This window comes from Dermacentor variabilis, chromosome 7 (genome assembly GCF_050947875.1).
Source record: "Dermacentor variabilis isolate Ectoservices chromosome 7, ASM5094787v1, whole genome shotgun sequence".
In the NCBI taxonomy this organism is placed as follows: domain Eukaryota; kingdom Metazoa; phylum Arthropoda; class Arachnida; order Ixodida; family Ixodidae; genus Dermacentor; species Dermacentor variabilis.
In genome coordinates this window covers 161,603,574-161,625,768 of record NC_134574.1, presented here as the reverse complement: position 1 = coordinate 161,625,768, position 22,195 = coordinate 161,603,574, and the positions used below count along the sequence as shown (strand labels likewise).

The 22,195-nt window shown below is 44.6% G+C and overlaps 2 protein-coding genes across 2 annotated transcripts; one reads left to right on the top strand and one right to left on the bottom strand.

Annotated features, from left to right (window-relative positions):
- Window positions 1–7,032: 7,032 nt before the first annotated feature.
- On the bottom strand, window positions 7,033–14,731 carry LOC142588345 (retinol dehydrogenase 13-like). The gene is made up of 7 exons (XM_075699971.1): window positions 14,476–14,731; window positions 14,281–14,399; window positions 14,046–14,201; window positions 13,657–13,761; window positions 9,825–10,034; window positions 9,447–9,654; window positions 7,033–7,209 (listed from the first exon to the last, which is right to left on the bottom strand). The coding sequence occupies exons 1-7, from the start codon at window positions 14,553–14,555 to the stop codon at window positions 7,113–7,115; spliced, it is 975 nt and encodes a 324-aa protein (XP_075556086.1). The 5' UTR covers window positions 14,556–14,731; the 3' UTR covers window positions 7,033–7,112.
- A 158-nt stretch (window positions 14,732–14,889) lies between these two features.
- Window positions 14,890–17,722, top strand: Atg6 (Beclin-1-like Atg6). Its single transcript, XM_075699968.1, has 2 exons — window positions 14,890–16,225; window positions 17,427–17,722. The coding sequence occupies exons 1-2, from the start codon at window positions 15,095–15,097 to the stop codon at window positions 17,634–17,636; spliced, it is 1,341 nt and encodes a 446-aa protein (XP_075556083.1). The 5' UTR covers window positions 14,890–15,094; the 3' UTR covers window positions 17,637–17,722.
- Window positions 17,723–22,195: the final 4,473 nt, after the last annotated feature.

Sequence of the window (22,195 nt, the reverse complement as noted above, 5' to 3'; positions counted from 1 at the left end):
CGGCTTATGGGCCAGAGATTAGAATATACAATGGCTACTCAAAACTGTTTTCGGCGACCCAGGTCCAAAAGAACCCGTACGGTTAGGCGACGAAGACGCAAACACGAATGGAATGCTGCACTGCTGTATAGTGTTTTTTTTTTCTTTAATATATATAACTATATGCTTTGCGTAAATCTGAGTACAGGGAGCCGGATGGGACAGATGTGTTTTATTTGTTTGAATTAAGCGGCAAGCAGGAAGTTTAAATGTGTGTGTGTGTGTGTTTTTTTTTTTCCTATCTGCATTTCGCAAGACCTATTGATGGAAAGCTGTATGCGCAAAAATACCCACGAGAGATACATGCTGCTTGAAGAACAAGAGAAAAAACTATTATCCAAAGGGACCGTGCAATAATATATATAATGTAGAATGAAAGCTGACACTGCAGCCGCAATGCACGCGGAATCACCGAGCGGAATTAAAAAAAAATATATACAATGAAATAAAGAAAAGCAAGAAAAGCATCTATTCCTAAGGTACAAATTAATTCGATATGCACTTATGAACACCGTTTGAGTGGTCTGAACGCATACCAGCGCGCGAAGTAGTACGAATAAGCCATGCGAGAAGTATCGCTAGCAGTTTCCAAAAAAACGGCGCGACCGTGATGCGGCCCAATCCACTTCTATCGCAGCGGCGCCACAGTAGTTTTCGTCGTCGCACGCCCCACTGCAAAGCATGCGCCGCGCTCGTCCCACTGAACCATATTCTAGTACACTCTAGGACAAACGCATACAACACGAGCAAAGAACCTTCTCCGTAGCGCCTAGGCCAGCCTAGGCAGAGTCATATTCATGGGAGTCAAAACCCGGGATTTTCTCTCTCGCGCCGGCTCTTACTCGCGCCTGCTCACAAAGGTCGGGCTATCACTCGTATGAACGTCTCGTAAAAGACCCCACACTTTTAAAGCGAAAGCCTTACTGGCCGCGAACTTGCGATTTCGCCGTGGCGGTGGTCCGAAGAAGCACATGACGTCACAGCGCACGTCTCGCCGCGGATATTTCTCTCTCTCTCGCTCCCAAGTCACTACTGCGCATGCGCCCTTAGTAGCACCGAGCCACACAAGGAGGAAGGAAACTTTCCTTCCTCCATTGAGCCACAGGTGTTCCGCCGCTGCGCATAGCTGCGAAGCGCTAGCAGCGCCGGGCCTTTCCGCCACCGCCGTTTGGTATGACGCCACGCCGCGTTCCTCGTCGTTGCGCTCGCCTCCGCTCGCTTCGCCAGCTGCGTCGCATGCCTGATAACATGTCGGAGGATTGAAAAGGAGAGCTCGCGTGCGCCGCAACCACAGTTGAGGCGGCAATATGGACGGCGACAATTCTGATAAGCAGGAGGAGGCCTGGAATCGACATCGGAACGAGATGAAGAGGAAACAAATCGCCCAGGAAACAGACGAACAGTGCGCCAAATGACTGGCTAAACGCCACAACGTAGCTAGACAACCAGACTAACCTGGACTTGCAATCACTATTAACGAAGGCTAACCATGCTATGCCTTAGCTTTCGCTGAGTATATCCTGGCATAGCCGAGCTAATTAGCCAATGCCAATTTTTCTCTCACACCCGCTGTTACTCATGCATGCGCACAAACGTCCGGCACCTCCGGAAATGGCACGCCTCACTGTACTTGCTGCCGCGCAGACCCGCGGCGGAGGTGAAGCAGGCTTCAACTTGGGCTGATCCGCAGCGTAGGTGCAGTTCGCCATTAAGGGGCTCACATTCACAGATTCACTGTTGATCCTTCTTCAAAGATTAGGAGGGCACTGAATTTTCTTCTTACAGCGAAACTGTATATGGCTAGGGCATTTCCATTGTCCGTGCGAAAAAGCCGCAAACTAGCTCATTGCGCAACCGCGCGAACGTGTTCATCGTAATTGTCTCCTTCCACAGCTGGCTCCGTTCATTGGCATTCATTGGCAAGAGAAAACTATCATCGTCATCAGCTATTACCGTCAGCAAATGGCTCTGGCATCGTCGTCTTCTTCCACAGCTGGCTCCGTTGCTGCTCATCATTCCAGCGTAGAATTTCATATCTCTTTTTGTCGTCATAATGGGGAGGCTGCATTATAATTTTTCATTCACGGTGGTATGAACCATTGCTTAAGAGGGTATGAGTCATTATTCATTGTCTTCATTACTATTTCATTCATTCATTACTAAATGTGACGGACACATTTAGTAATACCCAAGTCAGACAGGCAGATTCAGTGACACTTCGACCGAGTGTCACTTCAACAATGTTATGGCGGCGTGGTGCTAAACGGCAAAACGAAGTGTCATTCGGGATTGATGGCGATTTAGAATTGTAGAGCCCTTGGTAGAGCTTGATATTATTGACAGCATTTTGAGTTTTAGAAGTGGTTCAGATGCCAAAAGCCTAATGAAATGCAGAAGGGTACACAGCACGCCGTATGCACAGCGGCATCGCCTGCCAAGGGTGAACGGGAGACAAAACTAACGAGACACACATGGTGACGGCACCGGTGTGTTCGCTGAACATACTTGGAGCGGAAACGCAAGGAGAAAAGAATTATGCTTACAGGCAAAGTGCCGGGAGGGGCAGGAATGGTTTAAATGAAAGGGTCGTTAATTTAGAGGCTTACTGACATCTCTGAGCATTCGTACGAAGCGAAACTGGCTCCTCTCTAGCAGACAGCATGGATGCTCCTACGCTGTGACAACGTGCGACCCACGTGATGCAAGCTAGGTGGAATTGTCAGGAGCCAAAGCAAGACATCACTGCATTCAAGCAAACGCACTTGATCGCAGCCAAGTGAGTTCGCTGAACGTGCTATCTGGCAAGTGCATTCCGCAGCAAGTGTCACCAGACTTTTCCATCTGACAGCCTGCGAGTGACACTAAATGCGAAGTGCACTCGCTCAAACTGTCACTAAATTTTCCCATCTTTCTGGGGTATTACATAGGTGATAGGAGAATTTGGGTGCGTGCCTATCGTCATGATGGATACCAGTCAGAACAATAAATATGTTCGGAAGCATTTTTATTTATGATGGTATGTTGGGAGAAGAAAAACCAGACAGACGCTGGTGCATGGTGCCCACAAATTATATTTTAGTCGATCCCGCTCAATCAGGCGGAAGCCTGATTCTGCCGATTCCACTGCTCGCACACCATCAGCATGCTGGTCGTGTCGGCGTCTTTTGTGACCAGACCATTTACAGGGTCCCCCTTCTAGCGAGGAAGATGTGAGCTGGACGAATGGCGAGGTGCCGAAGACAGTGGTGTGAAGCGCACGCGGTGAGTAGGACTGGCCTGGATGGGAGGGAATGTGACAGCATAAGTGGCTAAAGCGTCAGCGTCCAAGTAGGCAGGCTTCAGACAATTGACAGAGACCGTATCTTCCTGGCCGATGATGAGCAATATAAAGTTTTTAGGTGCATCCTTGAGTACTTTGAACGGGCCATCATACGAGGGCCATAAGGGAGGATGCACAGCATCATGACGCACAAAGATTTGCGTACAGTTCTGAAGGCCAAGGTTGATGTATACACGGCAAGAACATCGTTGTTGAGGGGGGAACGAATGTACGCATAGCGCAGCATAGACTGTAGGCATAGTCGGAAACATCAGCAGGTACGGTGGGTGAGTCGTTGAATTCACCAGGGACTCGTAGAGTAGCGCCAAACGTAAGCTCAGCAGTGCTGGTGGAAGAGTCACTGCAAAGAGCGGTGCAGATGACGAATGTAATGAAAGGGAGGCGCTTGATCCATGATGAAGGAAAAGTAGAAGCTATGAGTGAAGCCTTCAGTAGGCGGTGAAAACGTTCAATGATCCCATTGGGTATCGGCTGGTAAGAAGTAGGCCTGATGTGATTGAGGCCAAGTAGCCAAGATAGATTGGCGAACAATCAGCTAAAATATAATTTGTGGAAGAAGAAAAACCAGATAGATGCTGGTGCCTGGTGTCCACAAATTATATTTTAGCCGATCCTGCTCAATCAGGCAGAAGCCTGATTCTGCCAATTCCACTGCTCGTGTACTGTCAGCATGCTGATCATGCTGTCGTCGTCTTTTGTGAGCGGACCGTTGTGGCACATACTAGTGTGCTACAGTATAAAACATTGCTTAAGGGGGTATGAGCCATTCATTGTCTTACGTGACGGACGCATTTAATAACAGAGGTGATACAAGAATGCATGTGCATACCTATAGTCACAATTACCACTGATTAGGACGATAGATATGTTTGTACCTTTGTTCAAAATTCTTTGCTGGTCATTCACTTTCACAGAGTGGATTGGCTCACGATTTTCTTTTTTTCAAATTCACGATTGCCGTGCCGTAAGGAAAAGGATAGACAGTGGCTTTTTGCCAGAACTCCGACAGCGACAGCATGTAATCTGGTGAGACGGCGCAAGAAATCTGAAACAGTCGACTCCCGTTGATTCAACCTTTGTTAATTCGACTTTCCACTTAATTTGAACCCACGGAAAAGTCCAGGTGAGAAACCGTACACTGCTACGGAAGAAAAGCTCATTAAGTTCAGACACGAAAGCATGTCGTTTTGGTTAATTTGACCCCTACCAGGTGTCCAGTCATGCGTGCAGTGGTTACTAAAAGCTTGAAAGCACAAGAAATTCAGAGACAGTGCTACCACTGTCCCCTAGTAGACAACAGTGATGGCAGTAATGTGTCTTACAGAGATGATTATGACTTGCACTGTGTCCTGAGCAATGTCTCTTGATGATTTTGTCAGCATCAATGATAGTCTTGAGGTCTGTGGGCCACTGACTGATGACATATGTATAGTTACTGTAATACTGTATTAAAGTGGTTTGTCGGTGACAGTAGAATATTTCAAGCAATAAAAAAGAAGTTTGAATCGGTTCCTTTAGCTGCCGTTTGTTAATTCTACTTTTCGGATAGTCCGACCGAAACTTACAGTCACGCAAAGTTAATAGGAGCCGACTATACCTTGAAGAGGTGGAAAAAATTACAATGACTTATAGTTCAAGCATATTTTCCTGTCGTCTTTGAACACGTCTAATGTCAATGCATGAAAACTGGCTTCTCTTGTGGACATGGGTGCCGTCATTGCTGATTAACGGGACAATTTCCGTCAGTAGACCATTCAGGAGCACGGTAATGTTTCTTGTAGTATCATCTGCTGCCACGGTGCTGGACGAATCATTTGCTGCTTCATCGCTACACGTCATCGACACTGCCAATCCCAGCTGTGAAGAAAGTTGAGGGACTGGGCGCTTTACCTGCACTTTTTAAACCACCAGTGCTGTGTAGATGGTGCCGCACTTGCATGACTAAAACAAACGGTGAAGTGCAGCACTGCCTCCCTGAACTAGTTCACGAAGTGCAAGTGAATAGAACGAGCAGACGTGTTGCTAGGCGAGTTTGTCCATGATACAGAATAAATGAATTGAAGTGCAAAAAGGGCACAGGACAGCTGGAACAGAACAAGCACTATAACAAGTGATGTACGGTATTTCAGGAAATACATCAGTTGTTTGTGGGCACTTTTGCTGTTCCCTGTCCTGTCTTTTCTTGCGCTCTCAATTTATTCCGTATCTAAGATGCGTTGTTCCAAAAAAAAAAGCAATCCTTCCATGGAGTTTAGGAACACCTCACTAATCAATAACAGAGGAAGTAAATAAACTCCTCTCTGCCAACGCAAGGGCCATGGACTGATTTGTGGTGTCACAGGTAACCTCCCGTAATTTTGGTGTTCCTGGCATTAGAAAGAAGGCCGACTTGATGCAAGTGCCTCTGAAACTAGTCATTTCACAGCACTTTATATTGGACACACTATGACAGCTCATCCAGTATGTTGTTCATTCCATCAAGATCAGCGTCAACCATGTTAAAGGTTTTCCAAACCGCAATATCAATGGGAGTGGAACTTGCTTCTCTCAGAGATGCCATCTATTGCATCCATCAAGAGCCACCTGACCGGTGCGCCATATTTTATTCTAAGGCACAGCTCTCCAAACTTTCATGGCTAAATCAGGGCCCTCATGAGCCACTAGTATAAGAAATCGGATAATCTTAGCGCAGCGCTGTTGATAATGAACATCCAATAAAGTTTCAGTAGCTACCAGGCCACTGCGGCATCATTGGCAACAAAAGAACCGACAAAGCAGCGTGTTCCGTCCACCAAGTCCACCGGGTGCCTGTGCCATTGTCAAGGCCTAATGCAGTGCGGCAACTTTACATACTCACGCGCAGCAATGCATCAGAACATTGGAATTCAGTGGAATATTCCAACTCGTGAATGCACTCCCTTGACTTTTTATGGTGCCTTCAACTACCACTTGATATACTTTGAGGTGACGTGACTTTACTGTGTCGCTTGTGGCTGGGCATTGCCTTTACATATGCTTTTACAAACACTTAATGTTATCTCATTGGTATGATGGACAGTGCCTCGTATAACTTTTGTGATTGAGACAAGACCATAGGAGTACTTATCTTCATCTACTGCCCTTCTTTTTATGACAAAAGAGAGACTTTGCATACTGCTTTAAGTCGAATGGATGACAGAGCATTCACGAAAGAAAAAATATTGGGACCATGGACTCATGGAACGTGAAAGCCACCACCAGTGCGTGTGCATCACTTGTGACAGTTTTTCCTTTCCTTTTTCTTCCTGCTTCTTCCTCCTCCAGTGCACGGTAACAAACCAGGTCCAACCTAGTTGAGCTCCCTGCTTTCCTTTTCTATTTCTTTCCATGTAATCAATCAGGAGAACTTGACTTCCTGATGCGTGTATATAGCAGTTCAAAAGAGCATGGCAGTTTTTCATATTGTTATCAATGGAACACAATGAAGAACTTTCAGTAATAGCTGATGAGCTCGGCTATAATATATATTCCTGCAAATATGTGCAGAGTTGAGGTTTTCTAAAGAAAATCCGCAAGCGCTACTGAACTTCGGCTATGACGAACATAACTTGTTACTTTTGCTATATGCTTGTTCTTCACCAGGCCAAGCCACAATACAACACAACAGCAAGGCATTTATGAACTTAACTACATTTATTTACATTGTGTACACTGCTTGTGCAGTTTACAGTGTTGCACTACACTGCAGGAAACTTTATGATAGCCCAGTCCACTTTTCGCTGACAGCCCACAGCCAACTTGAGGCAAGCTTGTCTTCAGCAATAGGATTTGGTGCATTCACTTTGCAGTCGCTACATGAAAACGTAAAAAAGTAATATTGCAAAAACTGTTAGCACCAACATGGCTAGACTACACTTAAAACTGCATATTCACATGGATGCACTATGAGTGGCACAAACTGCAGCAACTCGCACATTTGTCATGCGTGCAGAGTTTGCATCCTCAGCTTCACTTCTCTCAAATCCCGCCATGCCCTCTCTATGCTTCTCAATTGAAACTTGTACGCAAAAAAATGAACATTTACTCTTTTGTAAGGTGACAGTCCACTGTGCATGGCCACCATTAATTTATGCACATCCTGGCCTGAGCAAAAGTATACAGACCAGAGGTTCCACAAAAAAGAAAAAAAAATCTATATTTTGCATCTTCAGCATGCAGCCTACTTGGCTGCACCAACACTGCATGGCACTTGTCACTTTCAAGCTATGCACCAAGATCACCAGTCAAAATCAAATTGTGGGGTTTAACATCCTCATCAACACATGGACTATGAGGTATGCTGCAGAAGGGATGTCGTGGATACCTGTGTAAGTGGTACTGTGCTGCCAACATTTTAACCTATGATACAGGCAATTACTGCTACTCTAGCACATTTAAAGTGACTACTTCGGCACTTAGTACAAAGCTTGTACTTTGGCATGATGCAAGACAATCACATTTCGAATTGCTTTTCAAGAGGGGCTACACATTTGTGGAGCAATGGTGACACACGCAGAGATAGTGTTTAAATGTGTCTGCACACTAAATGTGAGATTTATGTGCAAGGAAATACTTATCGCTGGGATCACGACTGACAGTGGTTGCTTAATGTGATCCACTAGAAGATTTTTAAGCATACTACTGAAAGAGTGTAGACGGGAATAAAATAACTATCTGCCATGTCTAACCGGGTGCGCTAACTTGGGCTTGCAAAGACACTTATGTTCAGTACTCAATGAAGTACAACTGTGATATGCCAGGGATTTATTTTTTGTGCAACAGTTACAATGTAACCTACCATGTGCAATAGATCTACACAATTTTACTGGTTCATCGCACAGCAACGACGGCTTCCGAGACTACAGACAGCATCCACGGCAGACCTAGCAGATTTTGTACCTCCTGCCTGCACACTTCCTTAAGCATTCTCGAAGCATAATCGACATCCCCCGCCAGTGGACTACGCAGGCTATTTATTAGAGCCACAAGTATGCACCGCCACACAGTTTATTGTCATACACAAGCTGGCGTCTTGCTGGCATTTTCTGAAGTGAAAGACGCCATCACTATCTTCATAACAGCATTTCGAGCTGCAGACAAGCTCGCTTGCATAATATCAAAATTAAATTATGGGGTTTTGAGTGCCAAAATTACAATATGATTATGAGGCACACCGTAGTGGGGGACTCTGGAAACTTGGACCACCTGGGGTTCTTTAACAAGCACCTAAATTCAAGTACATGGGTTTGCATAATATTGAATACAAACTCATTTTGTGGCTACAATAAGATTTTCCTTCCCAAATAGTGGGTATCAGGGGCCTAGCAGCATATATGTTGGAGCAAGTTATTGTAGTACTAAGCACAATACAAGCTGCACTGTTGAACCCCAGAGTACACTACATCGCAGCAAAGCAATAAATGAAATTGGTTGGTTCATGTTATTTCTTAATATTTGTTTCTGTGCCGCTGTTTCTGCTTTACACTTCAGCAAGCATGTGAAATTAAAGATTATAATAAATTGCATTGTGTGCAAAGTAATGAACAACATGTACATGTGCTCCACAAGCACATTGAAGGTAAATTACAAGTAAATGTTGGGAGCACTTAAAAGGACTACTTTTATAGTGCAGACAGCAGCCTTCATACAAAATTTAGATTTACTTAAGAGTAGGTGTGTCAGAAAAGCTCGCAAAAACATACGTTTTGTACTAAAACTACAAAAACACACTGCCATTAAAATTAACCAGAAATGATGCAGAACGCAGAATATTGAGAACCAGTACAGCTACAGATTGGGCAAAATCCACGGGATGCTAGAAATCTCCGAGGTGATGGTCTGGGATATGCGTCGTGTATCAGCTAACTGCCTCGCTCATCTACTAACATGCCTTTTAAATAAAGGCTATTAAAATTATCAGCCCTTCAGCTTTGGCAAGGTTACTTCAACAGCACGTACATACTACTAATCTATAACCAATTTAGCGAAAGTGAAACCTTGTTGCACATGGCCTTTTAACAAGACACGCAGCACAGTGTTGTGTCCTTACCAGAAGTACTCTCCACTATGCTCTTCAATGCCATCGGCTAGAGCACAGTACATGATGCCCTGGACACCCTGTGTTGGTGTCTTTGTAAAAAGCCAAAGAAATGGCTTGGCAAACACTGCAGCTGTTCGCGAAGATGCGATTCCCATGTGCCGCGTGATTTCAGTATTGACGATCCCTGGATGCACCGCGAACACAGACACGCCAGTACCTGAAAAGCAGGGCAAGCAAGATTTTGGAGCTACAAAACCAAATAGCTACATCTCTCTGCAATTGTTCATCTTTTGGCAAACATTAGGCATAGGTAATTTCTATTTGGCACAATTTATTGTTTTCCACGTCTTTAAGCCATTAGCAAACAGATGTAATATCGTCGTTTACCTTTTAGTTTCTGGGCAAGTTCCTTAGTGAACAAAACATTAGCGAGCTTGCTCTGGTTGTAGGCATCAGCAGGGTCATATTCCTTATCTGAGTTGAAGTCAGTGTAGTTGATCTTTCCCCTTTTGTGAGCGACACTCGAGACATTGACCACACGACTCGGTGCTGCGGCCTTGATCTTGTCTAGCAGTAAGCCGGTCAGGTAGAAATGACCTGTCAGTTAATTAAAGAGGCAAACAAGTGAAATTAGAGCACTCTGACATTTTGCAAAAAAACGAAAGGCTTGCTCGTAGACTCACTTTTGAACATGCCATCAAGCACAATTCAAAGAAGTGTAAAAGTAAATACAGCCAGATTTTGACATAATGTGCATGGATATAATGAATTAAATCTAAACTATTTCTTGCCGACATCAGTGTTTAACTATGTATATGCTTACAATGAATAATGAATATAAGGAAAGTATCTTTATGTTGGATGTGGCTTTGTTATACTAACATGGTTCAACTGCACTATGCCTTGCTAGAACGATAGACTATGGCTCTGCAAAAATATCTTTGTGTTCATTCTGTGCACTGAGCGGCACTCAGTGGCATTCAGTGGCACCGAGTACTATGTTTAGCTTACATTATTTTCTTCTTCAGGAAATACCTGTTCAGAGAATAGGTTACAGTGTGGGCATTTTGAAACTCTAATCTTTCACCCTGGCTCGATCTAACGCTTGTGTTTAGCGTCCCTCTAAAGAAAGAGCAATAATGACCAGTAATAGCCACGCACACTTTAGCAGAAAAATGTAAAAAAAAAAAAAGTAATTCCTGCTTCACATATTTGATGGTTGAATCACCTTGCCCAAATGGCGACTAATCAGTCACATCCAAAGTAAAGCCTCAATATAACAAACACAGGCATAACAAAGTAAATCTTAAATGTCTATCACTGATATCAGCATGTATATTTAGCAATGAAGATATTTTCATGTTGGATGTGATTTTGCCATAACAAGGTTTAATTGTATTCCAAAGATGCTGTAGCTGAAATTGTATGCTTATAAGCCAGGAAAATTTTCCTGATTTCTTTTTATAATTTTTTTTTGTGTGTGTGCATATAAATTTTGTACTGTACTGCCATATGCTGAATTATCGCTATCCTATGCATAGTTGTTGTCGAACTGCTTGCTACCCTCTGGCCCACAGGGTATTCCAAGTAAATAACATGAACAACTAACAATTTAGTAAATAGCAAGTTCTGCTTGCTGGGCCAGTTGGTTCATGGCGATACTTGAGAAAACCAGCAAAAAATTGAGATGCAAACACGACATAAAGAAGAAATGCCACAACGCTAGGCTAGCAACTGACATATATTTGAAACACGGATCACCTTCGAACATCAAACCACCAATGCATGTGCAATGCTCTTAGCAAGGTACAAAACAAGAAAAGTTCATGTGAAACCTTGTATTCATAAAGTTTCGCACAATATCAAGAAAGTTGCTGGGCGACATGGTGTACAATTAGTGTTTCCCGCTCCATGTAAGCTGTCAGGACTGTGCACACACATTAAAAATGCTGGAAAGAAGAAAGAACCTTGCAAAACCAGGCATGTGAACAAATGCGTTAAGTACACGACGCATGTTATCTACAAAATCTCGTTAAAGTGTGGCAAAGTCTATATTGGCCAAACAAGCCTATGCGTCAATGACCGGATGTGTGAGCATTGTGTGTTGACCAACTCTCAAGGAGCTGGTCCCCTGGCTTTTCATTCTCGTCACTGTAGTCAGCATGACTGTGCACCCCTTTTTGAAGATGTGATGATTCTTGGCAGGAGCAGGATGAAAACCGAAAGAGAAATACTTGAGGCGTTCTATATCAGTATACAAGAGGAAGGAAAATACATCAGTGTTCCGTCTATCTCTCTGAGCGTTAAAGAGATAGCTTTTCTAAAAGGCTGAATTTAAAGATGAGCTGGGGCAAAATGGTGTGCTCATCAATTTAAAGATTTCGTACCTTGCTAAGAGCATTGCACATGCGTTGGCAGTTTGATGTTTGAAGGTGATCAGTGCTTCAAATATATGTCAGTTGCTAGTCCAACGTTGTGGTGTCTCTTCTTTCTGTCGTGTTTGCGTCTCAATTTCTCACTGGTTTTCTCAAGTATCAAGTAAATAGCAAAAGGAGTCAACACTCCTGTAATCCCATTCTTGCTATCCATGGGTATTGGAGCAAAATTCTACTCCAAGCTTCACCAACATTAAGCAACGCTCTTTCTTCCCATGCATTTGCTGAGAAATTTAGTAAATAGCAAAAGGAGTGAACACTCCTGCAATCCAATTTTTGTTATCCATGAACAGTGGAATGAAATTCCACTCGAAGCTTCACTAACATTAATCAATGCTCCTTCTTCCCATGCATTCACTCAATGGATCTGCCAATTGCTGTTTGATTCTAGAATATGGTGCAGAAGTATATTCTACGATGTGCCTTGTTATAGTTTCTGTTCCTCATGCCGAAATGAAGATGACGTGCAACAGCCTTCAATGCTTTCATTTGTGCAATTACAGACATTAGCTTGCAGCTATAATATCCTTCGTGCTGTGTATACTTGCAATTGATTCAGCATGCAAGTTTGAAAATGATTAAGAATCAATCCTTGTTGTAATGAACTCGCATCCGACACAAAAGACAGCTGCGTTATATCCAACATTTATTATAATAGTACATTTACAACACTCTGACCATGGCAAGAAAAAAAATTCATATCTGCTTGATTATATCCGTGTTCGTTAAACTGAGTTTCAGTCGTAATGATCAGTTTAGAAGTCATAATTATGAATGAACAAACAACAATAACTTATTAATAAAGGGAAAATCAGACACCCACCCATTCGTAGCGATTACTACAAAGAAAACCCATACGGGTTCCTCGAACGAAAGGCTTCGCAGTTGAAGAAAAATTCGTCCTGGTCTGGGACTTGAACCCGAGACCACCGCCTTTCCGGGGGCAGCCGCTCTACAATCTGGGCTAACCAGGCGGCTAGCCGATGGCAGGGAGAAGGCAAATTTGTCGATAACTCGAAGAAAAGGAAGAGTTTGACGTAATAGTTCTGCGGAAACCCGCATGGTGGAGAGAAGTAATTAATAAAGGGAGGGAAAATCAGACATCCACCCGTTCATAGCGATTACTACAAAGGAAACCCATACGGCTTCCTTGAAAGAAAAGCTTCGTAGTTGAAGAAAATTTTGTCCTGGTCTGGGACTTGAACCCGGGACCACCACCTTTCCGGGGACAGCCGCTCTACAATCTGAGCTAACCAGGCGGCTAGCCGATGGCAGGGCGAAGTCGAATTTGTTGATAACTCAAAGAAAAGGAAAGAGTTTGACGTAATAGTTCTGCGGAAACCCGTAAGGTGGAGAGAAGTAATTAATAAAAGGAAAATCAGACATCCACCTGTTCGTAGCGATTACTACAAAGGAAACCCATATGGGTTACTCGAAAGAAAAGCTTCGTAGTTGAAGAAAAATTCGTCCTGGTCTGGGACTCGAACCTGGGACCACCGCCTTTTCGGGGGCAGCTGCTCTACCATTTGAGCTAACCAGGCGGCTAGCAGATGGCAGGGTGAAGTCGAAGTGGTCCCGGGTTCGAGTCCCGGACCAGGACGAATTTTTTTTCAACTGCGAAGCTTTTCTTTCGAGGAACCCGTATGGGTTTCCTTTGTAGTAATCGCTATGAACAAGTGGATGTCTGTTTTCCGTTTATTCATTACTTCTCTCCACCTTGCGGGTTTCCACACAACTATTACGTCAACATTAACTTGTATTTCGAAAAATTAAAACTCTCTTACCAAGATGATTGACACCAAGCTGCATTTCAAAGCCGTCCTTTGTCAGCAGCTTAGGGCACCTCATGACACCAGCGTTGTTCACGAGGATATCTACCTGCTTCACACCTGAGGAAGAGAATGAACATTCAAGACGAGGATAATACTTGGAAACCTTGAACACCCCAATATACCTTGGTTCGTTCAGGCATATAGCACTGGTCGATCGTAACAGCGAATGATTCATTAATGCTGTTTTGATGTTTAATATGCATGCGTTGCCCGTTTCAAGTAAAATAGCTAGCGCAGCAAATTTGCGAGCTAGGTGTCGAAGCCCTCAGACAAGGAGCTTAAAAAAAGAACGGAAACTTGTCATTGGAATTGTGGCGGGACAACTGGCAAAATAAACTCACTGTCATTAATCCTGGCCGCAAAGTTTCGTATCGACTCTAGAGAAGCGAGGTCCAGCTCTTCGCAGACAACGCGTTTGTTCTGTGTCTGTGTGAGGATCTCCCTTCTGACGCGCCGACATTTGGTGAGATCGCGACAAGCCATGATGACGCTGGCACCTGGAAGAAAGCCAAATGCATCAGCACGACGGCCAGCAGTAAATTTATGAGCAAGATTAACGCTGCCTACTACGCTTGCCTCTAGTGGCGAATTCTTTAGCAGCTGCTCTGCCCAGGCCAGTATTGGCACCAGTAATTACGACAACCTTATCGTCTAGTCTCTTGTCGTTATCGTAGCGGCACCCACCGACGTATTCCCTGAAAGAAAAAAAAAGGAGGGGTGGAGGGCTTCGTCTGCTGTCGACACACGTCCATATTCGCGATGCTGGCTTACTTGAACAGTATTATCGCTCCGGCTCCAGCACCAAGTGAGCTTAGTATAATCGCTGGCTTAGACTTCAGCAATGAAAGCATTATTGATTGCTGCTATAAACGTATTTCACAAGTGAACGAGTAACACAATTTCTTCCGCTCCCGTAGCAGAAATCGATGCGCCGTGCGTCTGTTTATAATTAATTCACACTAGCCGCACTGTAGCATATAAAATTACAATAAAACAATAATAAGAAGTTTAGTAAGCTTTCCTTAATAATAAATATATTTGAAAATTTTTTTGTAGCTTTAGCTAGTTCTTCAAGATAATATAACCCTCTAGACTATGCATACAAAACAAATGAAGTCAATTCAGTCAATAAGTCAACTGCATGTGTTTCGATAGTTTCGAAAGCCTTCAGTGCACGCGAAACAAGCAGCAGGTGTTTTGCACCACTTTACACCTTCTGTGCTGCATGACGCACTTGCCTTGCAGGGCGAAAGCCTGATAATTCTATATAAGTCTGATCTAGCGTTGTCGCTGAAAAGAAATGAACACGACGGTAGACCCGCGCTGACGCAATGCCGTAGTCTCGCAAGACGCTTATTGATCCAGCTGTGAAAGGCACCGAGCGACAGTCATGGCAGGACTGTCGGTCACTCTCACAAAGGATAGGACGTTTCCAGTCAACTTCACCTGCCAGCGATGTTGTCAGCCGCTGCGACTCGATGCGTCCTTCTCGTCCATCGACGAGCAGACCCTGACTGAGTTGTCGGAGCCGATGCTGAGCCAGTCAGACCCCATCGAGCTGTGTGGTCCGTCTCCCGTGGTCCACTATCGCGTGCCGGGCGAAGGCGTCTCGCGTCGCACAGTCGAACCGCTGCGCTTCGTCGAGAGCGGCAATGGCTTCATGCTGGTCGGCGAGAGTTCGGTGCCGGCCGTAGACACGACCATCAGCCACAGGCTGGACGTTGAGACGCGTCTGTTTGAGCTTATGACGAACCAGTCGGCCGTCGACTACCCCATCTGCGAAGAATGCACGGACAACCTGTTGGACCAGATGGAGCGGCAGCTGGACCTGGCCGAAGACGAGTGCAAAGACTACAAGAAGTACCTCGACCAGCTGACCAACGGCGACGAAGAAGACGTCAACTCGGAGGAGCTGGACGCAGAGTACCGCAAGCTTGAGCAGGAGGAACGCGAACTTTTGGCGGCCGTGGAAAAAATCGAGAAGGAACGGAGTAACGTTGAGAGCGAGCGCAAACACGTCGCCGATATGTTGGAGCGGCTGCGTAGCGACGAGGACCGCTACTGGCGCGAGTACTCGGACTTGAACCGGCAGCTGATGCAGTGCTCCGACGACCACGCCAGCGTCGAGCGCCAGCTCAAGTACTCGGAGAACAAGCTCAGTCAGCTGCACAAGACGAACGTGTTCAACGCAACGTTCCACATCTGGCACAACGGCCACTTCGGCACCATCAACAACTTCCGGCTCGGCCGGCTGCCCAACGTACCCGTCGAGTGGTCGGAGATCAACATGGCCTGGGGTCAGACCGTCCTTCTGCTGTACTCGCTTGCGGAAAAGATGGAGATGACATTCCTGAGGTACCGGCTGGTCCCATTCGGAAACCACTCGTACCTGATGTGCCTCGAGGACCCGGCCCGAGAACTGCCCCTGTACTTCGCCGGTGGCTTCAAGTTCCTGTGGGACACCAAGTTCGATCACGCCATGGTGGCGTTCCTCGACTGCTTGCAGCAATTCAAAGAGCAGGTCAGCAGGGCTTGTTCGGTCACTGCTGAGTGCTTGTTGACAGCTGTCGCTATTGCTCGCCAGAAAGTTTCTAATCACCAAGGAGTGACATTCCTTGTAAAACTCTGGCGGAAAGTGCCTGCACCGATTGTGTGAAACTTGAGGCCACACTACTGCAATGATCTGAATTTATTTGCTGGCAATGGCCATGTGTAGGCATGTTCAACTCTAGCCAGAAGTGTTGACAGCATCTACAGCACAAATAGGCTAACACAATTGCGTCCTCACAAATGACGGTATAGCACTAAGTGAGGATGGGAAGGGAATGATCACACCATTCACATGCCTGGCAATTATGTTGAGCAAGGCGGTGTCATATGAGTGGCCAAGTAACCACTGAAAAGTGAGAACATGCGAAATAGCCGAGAAAACACGGCTGTGAAGCATTAATGAATCTTAAATGAATCTGTTAGATGCTTCGAGAATGTGGCCTCCAGCAGCATAACAGTACCGTGACCTCATTCCTGAGGTTCACAAAATCAGAATCAACATTGCTCATGCAGTCTTTCACAAGTTTCATGTGGGGATTTCACTGCAAGACTTAGCATGGGCATTTATGCTATCTGCATGATAATGGAAAATCACTTGAATATTATTTATGAGGTATGACATGAAATTTACTGCCCTTAGGAACAGCATTTTTTAGGAGAGAGATCTATATGTCAGCTTGGTAGCATTGTAGTGAACAAAATTACTTTGTCCATCTCCCAATCATCTAAGTAATGTAGTTTGTGGCATTAGAGGCAAATGTATGGAAAGCACGAATGCTGCCATATGTTTTGCAACACCATGCCTTTAGCTTAACTTTACATGCCGTAAATAATGAATTTGAATGGGATTACTGAAATTCTTCATAGTTCTGGTAAATGAGGCAGTCTCATCAGTAATCCATGTTTTTTTGTACAGCAGAGACTTCATACAGACACGGGAAAGCAACACACTGCATAATTTGTGTGCTGTATGTTCCTTTTCCATATCTGTATGCTATCTGCATGCGCAAGAACTCCATACTTAAGTAATAAAACTAATACATTGAACTTCCATTTACACAAGACGAACCTGTCTGTTCACGAAACCTCAAACGAGCTGCTAAGGACAGCATGTTGGGATCGTGCATGTGCTGCTGTTCTGACCTGAACACATCTGCTATGCAATGGTGCAGGTGAGCAAGATGGACTCAAACTTCTGCCTTCCCTACCGAATAGACAAGGGCAAGATTGAGGACAGCAGCACTGGCCAGTCGTGCTCCATCAAGATCCAGTTTAACTCCGAAGAGCAGTGGACCAAGGCTCTCAAGTTCATGCTCACCAATCTCAAGTGGGGACTGGCCTGGGTCTCCGCCCACTTTGCTGCTCGCGAGGCAGCCAGCTGATCGTTTGACTTGCAATGCATAAACACCTGTGTGTACAGCCTTTGTATATACAGCTGATGTGATATAAAACTGTAGTTCACTGTGTAGGTGTTTTTTGTGGCCGTTTTTTTTTTTTTAAATGTGCTGCTAAGCTCAAGGTCACGGGTTGGCTCCTGGCCATAGCCACATTTCAAAGAGGTGAAACGCAAAAACGTGTACTTATTTTTAGGTGCACATTTGATTCAGGCGGTCAAAATTAATCCAAAGTCCCCCACTAATGCATACTTCGTAACCAAATCATGGTTTTAGTACGAGACCCCTCCGCCCCCCTATTTTTTTTAATACTTTTCTGCGTTGTACACTGGCAGCAGCTGCATGTCATGTTTGTACATGCATGTGTCCCACTTTTCATGTTACAACACTGTAATGAAGAAAGCTTGCATGTGAACCAAAAGGTTTGACATGCTTTATAAACGAAAATTTTGGAATAGCGCATTATAAGATGGGAGCAAATAAAACACACGCATTGTGCTTCCAACTTTTCGTTCCTGGAAAAAAAAGAAAGCTTTTTGTTACAATGCAATGAGGTTCTTTTATTGTCACATGCCTTTCTGTAAAAGGGAATGCCTCTCAAGGTAACATCTTCTGGTGAGCAGCATATTCTCACCACACCTCCAGGTAATGCCTTTATTTTTTTATTTCTTGTGGTTCATTTATTTCTTCTAATAAAAGAGTTCCAAACCCTACAAGGCAGATTTACCGCAACATAAAATTTAATGTAATACAAAATGACGGTGCGACCCATCCTCATTGCAATTGTGAGGTGCAGCATTGAATCTTGCATACTGAACGTCTGCAAATGCCTGTGCTGCGTGCCTGACGGGGCTCGCGACAATGCCATTCAAGACAAGCTTTGACGTAGGCTTTTTGTCTGTGTGCCTAGACATCCATGTGATACTCGAGAAATCTGATTTGAATGATAGGATTTAAATGCCACAAAGATGTCAGTGGAGAGATTACAAAAGAATTGAGCCTCGGTATTCAGATGCCTTGAGAAGCCAAACGTGCTAGCTGACACTACATGGCGCCCAATATTAACTACAAGGATGGAGTGCACCGCCATCGTGTATGAAAACGTGCAGTGCAGGAGAGTTGCCATATAGGTATCGCAACTAGACTGTGACGGTCCACAGCCACACGTTTTTGACGTTTACTACCTATAGGCATCTTGCTGCGAGTGCTACCTGCTGGTAGTAAATTTAGTGCACAGGAATTAAGAGTGAAAGGCAGCATCCCAAGGCTGCAAGTCAAAGATGTGCCGCAGTTGGCAGATCCACAAGTTCCCCCCAATTATTTGGAAGCCCGTGCAAGATATGTGCCGAGGAACTGCTCATTTACAATGTTCCTGGTTTTAACAATGTACACACTTTTGTTCCACATCTTGGCACATTACTTTGTCTTTATCTAGAGTCCAGAGTGAATCATAAGTATGCGTTACCTGCAGCAACACCAGACTCCCCCCACCCCCAAAAAGTTCAGCATTTGCACGAATGGCACACTGACGCCACCTTTCTTTGATAGCAAAATCAAGCCTTTCTATGGTATACTATGCACTGATAGACAAGACAGCGCATACTGAGCATGGAGGACAACACACACAGTTGACCTTGCTTATCCCTTTCAGTCACGGTGTCTCCATATGGAGGCTCAACTTTTGAATAAACTGACAAGTGATGACAAGATAAAAATCAACATATTGCGAAACTTAAATATAAGCCTCTGCTAATGAAATGCAATGCCATAATTCACTTTGGTACAGAGAGTAAAATATTATAGGACGTACACTACCAGGTTTGATGAGAAATTTGATGTTTTGCTTTGTGTCACTGCTGCTTATTAGTGTTTTTCCTGCATTAGAACGCCCTCAACTCAATAACCAATTCACTTACTTGTAAAATATTTCAGTTCTTTTAATGAAATAGCAGATCTATAAGAGGTCAATATCCAAAATTAGGAATGTATAACGACTGGCCTAGGGGGTCAAATATTCAAGCTACCGGCTAAAGGTTTCTTTTCTGCAAAATTTCTACGTGTTTACAAAAAACTATATAAATTTGGAGGCCTTAAGAACACCCGTTATTCGTGAATGGTGAGGTTATTGTTGCTATTTGGACTTGTCGGTGTGCCATCATGGAAAAAAGTCACAGCATCATCCAAAAGGCGAACCATCAATTGCGATAGCAAATTAGTAGACATCTATACGATGTACGGATAGTAGTTTCATCGGCCGTAAAGACATTTGTAAACATTCGCTTACTAACTAGATTAACAAGCATGGCGTCATGCGCACACAAGCAAACATGAACACATATCACTCGATGACCGCACACACTTGCTGCCACACCATTTCAGTGAGGAAGCGTGACAGCAGCAAGCGAATTGACAGTCGTGCTGGCTCTCTATTCAATGCTAAGAGGCCAGAACAAAGTGCACACGAAGCTATCAGCACTCGGCCCACTCTGTCCCCATCAGAGACCGCTTTCAAGATAGGGCCGGCGCGGCCGTGCCGCACGCAGCCGCCGCAGGAGTGCCCCACCTCCATGTCTTGCGCACGGTAGAAACTGCACGCTTCGCCCCCCACTTTCCTCTCTTGCGCGCACGAGATAGAGCCATTCTCCCGCACGCTTTCACTCGCACATACAGCTTATGACGCGCCGCGACGACGTTATCACAATTGGTCTTTCTATGTAACATCACAGTGACGCCGACGGCAGAAATTCACAAGTGTATCGCAATAAAATATAGTGCATAGAAGGCACAGAAAAAAAACAAGACAGCACCGTGCTTGTCACATTTCACTTATCTATATCTGTTACACGCTACATTTTCCGATCTGATAGTTTTGTGTGTGGACCACACAAAGGAGGGCAGTAAAATCAATTAAGCAAGACTGTCAGCCAGCAATAATACTTAAAAAACTGGAAAACCCGGATGCCCGAGACCCTGTCAGCTCTTCCGTTGTGGCACCCCCTTTTCTCTTTTCAAAAGGGCTTCAACTTCAGCAGACAGAGAACACAACACTGTACAAAATGGGACGTATACAAACTAAAATAACTGAATTACTGAAATTCATAATTGCAGGTTTCAACGTCACGTAACTGGGGGGCTCCAGATAAATTTTGACCGCTTGAAGTTTTTTAAAGGTGCATAAATGCACGGTGCACAAGTACTTGTTCTTTCATTTACAGCCAGGTATCAAATTCGAGACCTTGTGCTCAGCAGCAGCCACTGATGCTGACCCCAACTGACACTTTCTCTCACTTAGTGTGAACAGCAATTACAAGCCCCCGACCCACATCTATTTGAGCTTCTGCACCATCTTCTGCCCGACATTTTTTTTCTTCCAGAGAATGCATCCACTTTCGTGCTGCTGCTCTTCCGGCATCTGCCTTTCCAGCCTGTCAGGGGACACAAAAGCCCCAGCAGCAGCTGTTTAACCTTTGATGGCATGGCGAGGGCTCTCATTTTTTTTTTTTTTTTGTGCGATTAGCATTCTTGGGGAACTGTATTCACTTTGTTGTATGTATGTACACGGTACAACCATACCTAACCTATTTCGGCTGCTCCTTAATGAGAAGTATTGTTCCAAATTTCTGCAGTGCTGAGCGGAATCTAACACGTCATACATGTTCTTCAAGCAGAGCAGCCCGATGCTGTAGCACTGTGCCAGAAATGTGCGTGGCTGGCCAGGGAACAACTCTCAGCGTTCATATGCACCGGCGCGCCACGCATCTCAGAGGCCACGCTTAGACTTCGCAGCGGCACCACTAGATGGCGCAGCGCGAGGTGCCAGGCTGCAGTACAAGCCCCATACATGACGCGTTTCGATGGTGTCACATTGCTTTAGTAGTTATCGCACTAACAGCAACGGTAGTCACAAGGTGGGTTCTGCCAGAATTTTTATGGGGGTATACTGCACCGACAGTGAAAGCCGACAAAGCTTTGTTTTGTACTTATCTCTGGCCTCACACTTGTGTCTAAAGTCCTCCAATTCCTACTGTTCATCATTCTACCCAACCCAAGAAATCTTTTCAGCTCATTTCGTAGCCTATATCGGTTGATTGTAGCAGAGGCAGACATATAGGTTCAAGTGCTTGTACGATTCGCTACACCACTGTGCAATTTTGCACGTACTGAGAATTATTTGGAATGCTTGTGAACAGAATGAATACTCCGCTCATAATTGCTATAGACCTTTTTCATCCGCGGTGTGGCAGCAGTGCGTGCATGACCCCACAGAACTTCCGGTCAGTCATTTTCGAAAGTCCAGCCAGCCAAGAAAAAAGTATTTTGCCGCATAGTATAATGTAGGCACATATTCTTGATGTTTTCAGATATAAAAAACGTGCGCCGTAAGTCGAGCTCATGTATACGCATATTTTGTTGCATTTAACACTGCAATTCACTTGTCAAACACTTCTACACTGCAACACAACTGGTGCCAGATGCAAGGTCCTATAAATTTTTAGGCTATTGTAACTTGCGTTTCTCCGGACTGTTTAACCGGAAGTCTTCTGGGA

Excerpts from the sequence above, each read along its gene's own strand:
- LOC142588345 (XM_075699971.1), bottom strand. The coding sequence starts at position 14,555 with ATGCTTTCATTGCTGAAGTCTAAGCCAGCGATTATACTAAGCTCACTT. Across the intron at positions 14,202-14,280 it reads TAAAGAATTCGCCACTAGAG|GTGCCAGCGTCATCATGGCT; the intron begins GCAAGCGTAGTA and ends GCTTTCTTCCAG. Across the intron at positions 13,762-14,045 it reads TGCGGCCAGGATTAATGACA|GTGTGAAGCAGGTAGATATC; the intron begins GTGAGTTTATTT and ends TCTCTTCCTCAG.
- Atg6 (XM_075699968.1), top strand. The coding sequence starts at position 15,095 with ATGGCAGGACTGTCGGTCACTCTCACAAAGGATAGGACGTTTCCAGTC. Across the intron at positions 16,226-17,426 it reads TGCAGCAATTCAAAGAGCAG|GTGAGCAAGATGGACTCAAA; the intron begins GTCAGCAGGGCT and ends GCAATGGTGCAG.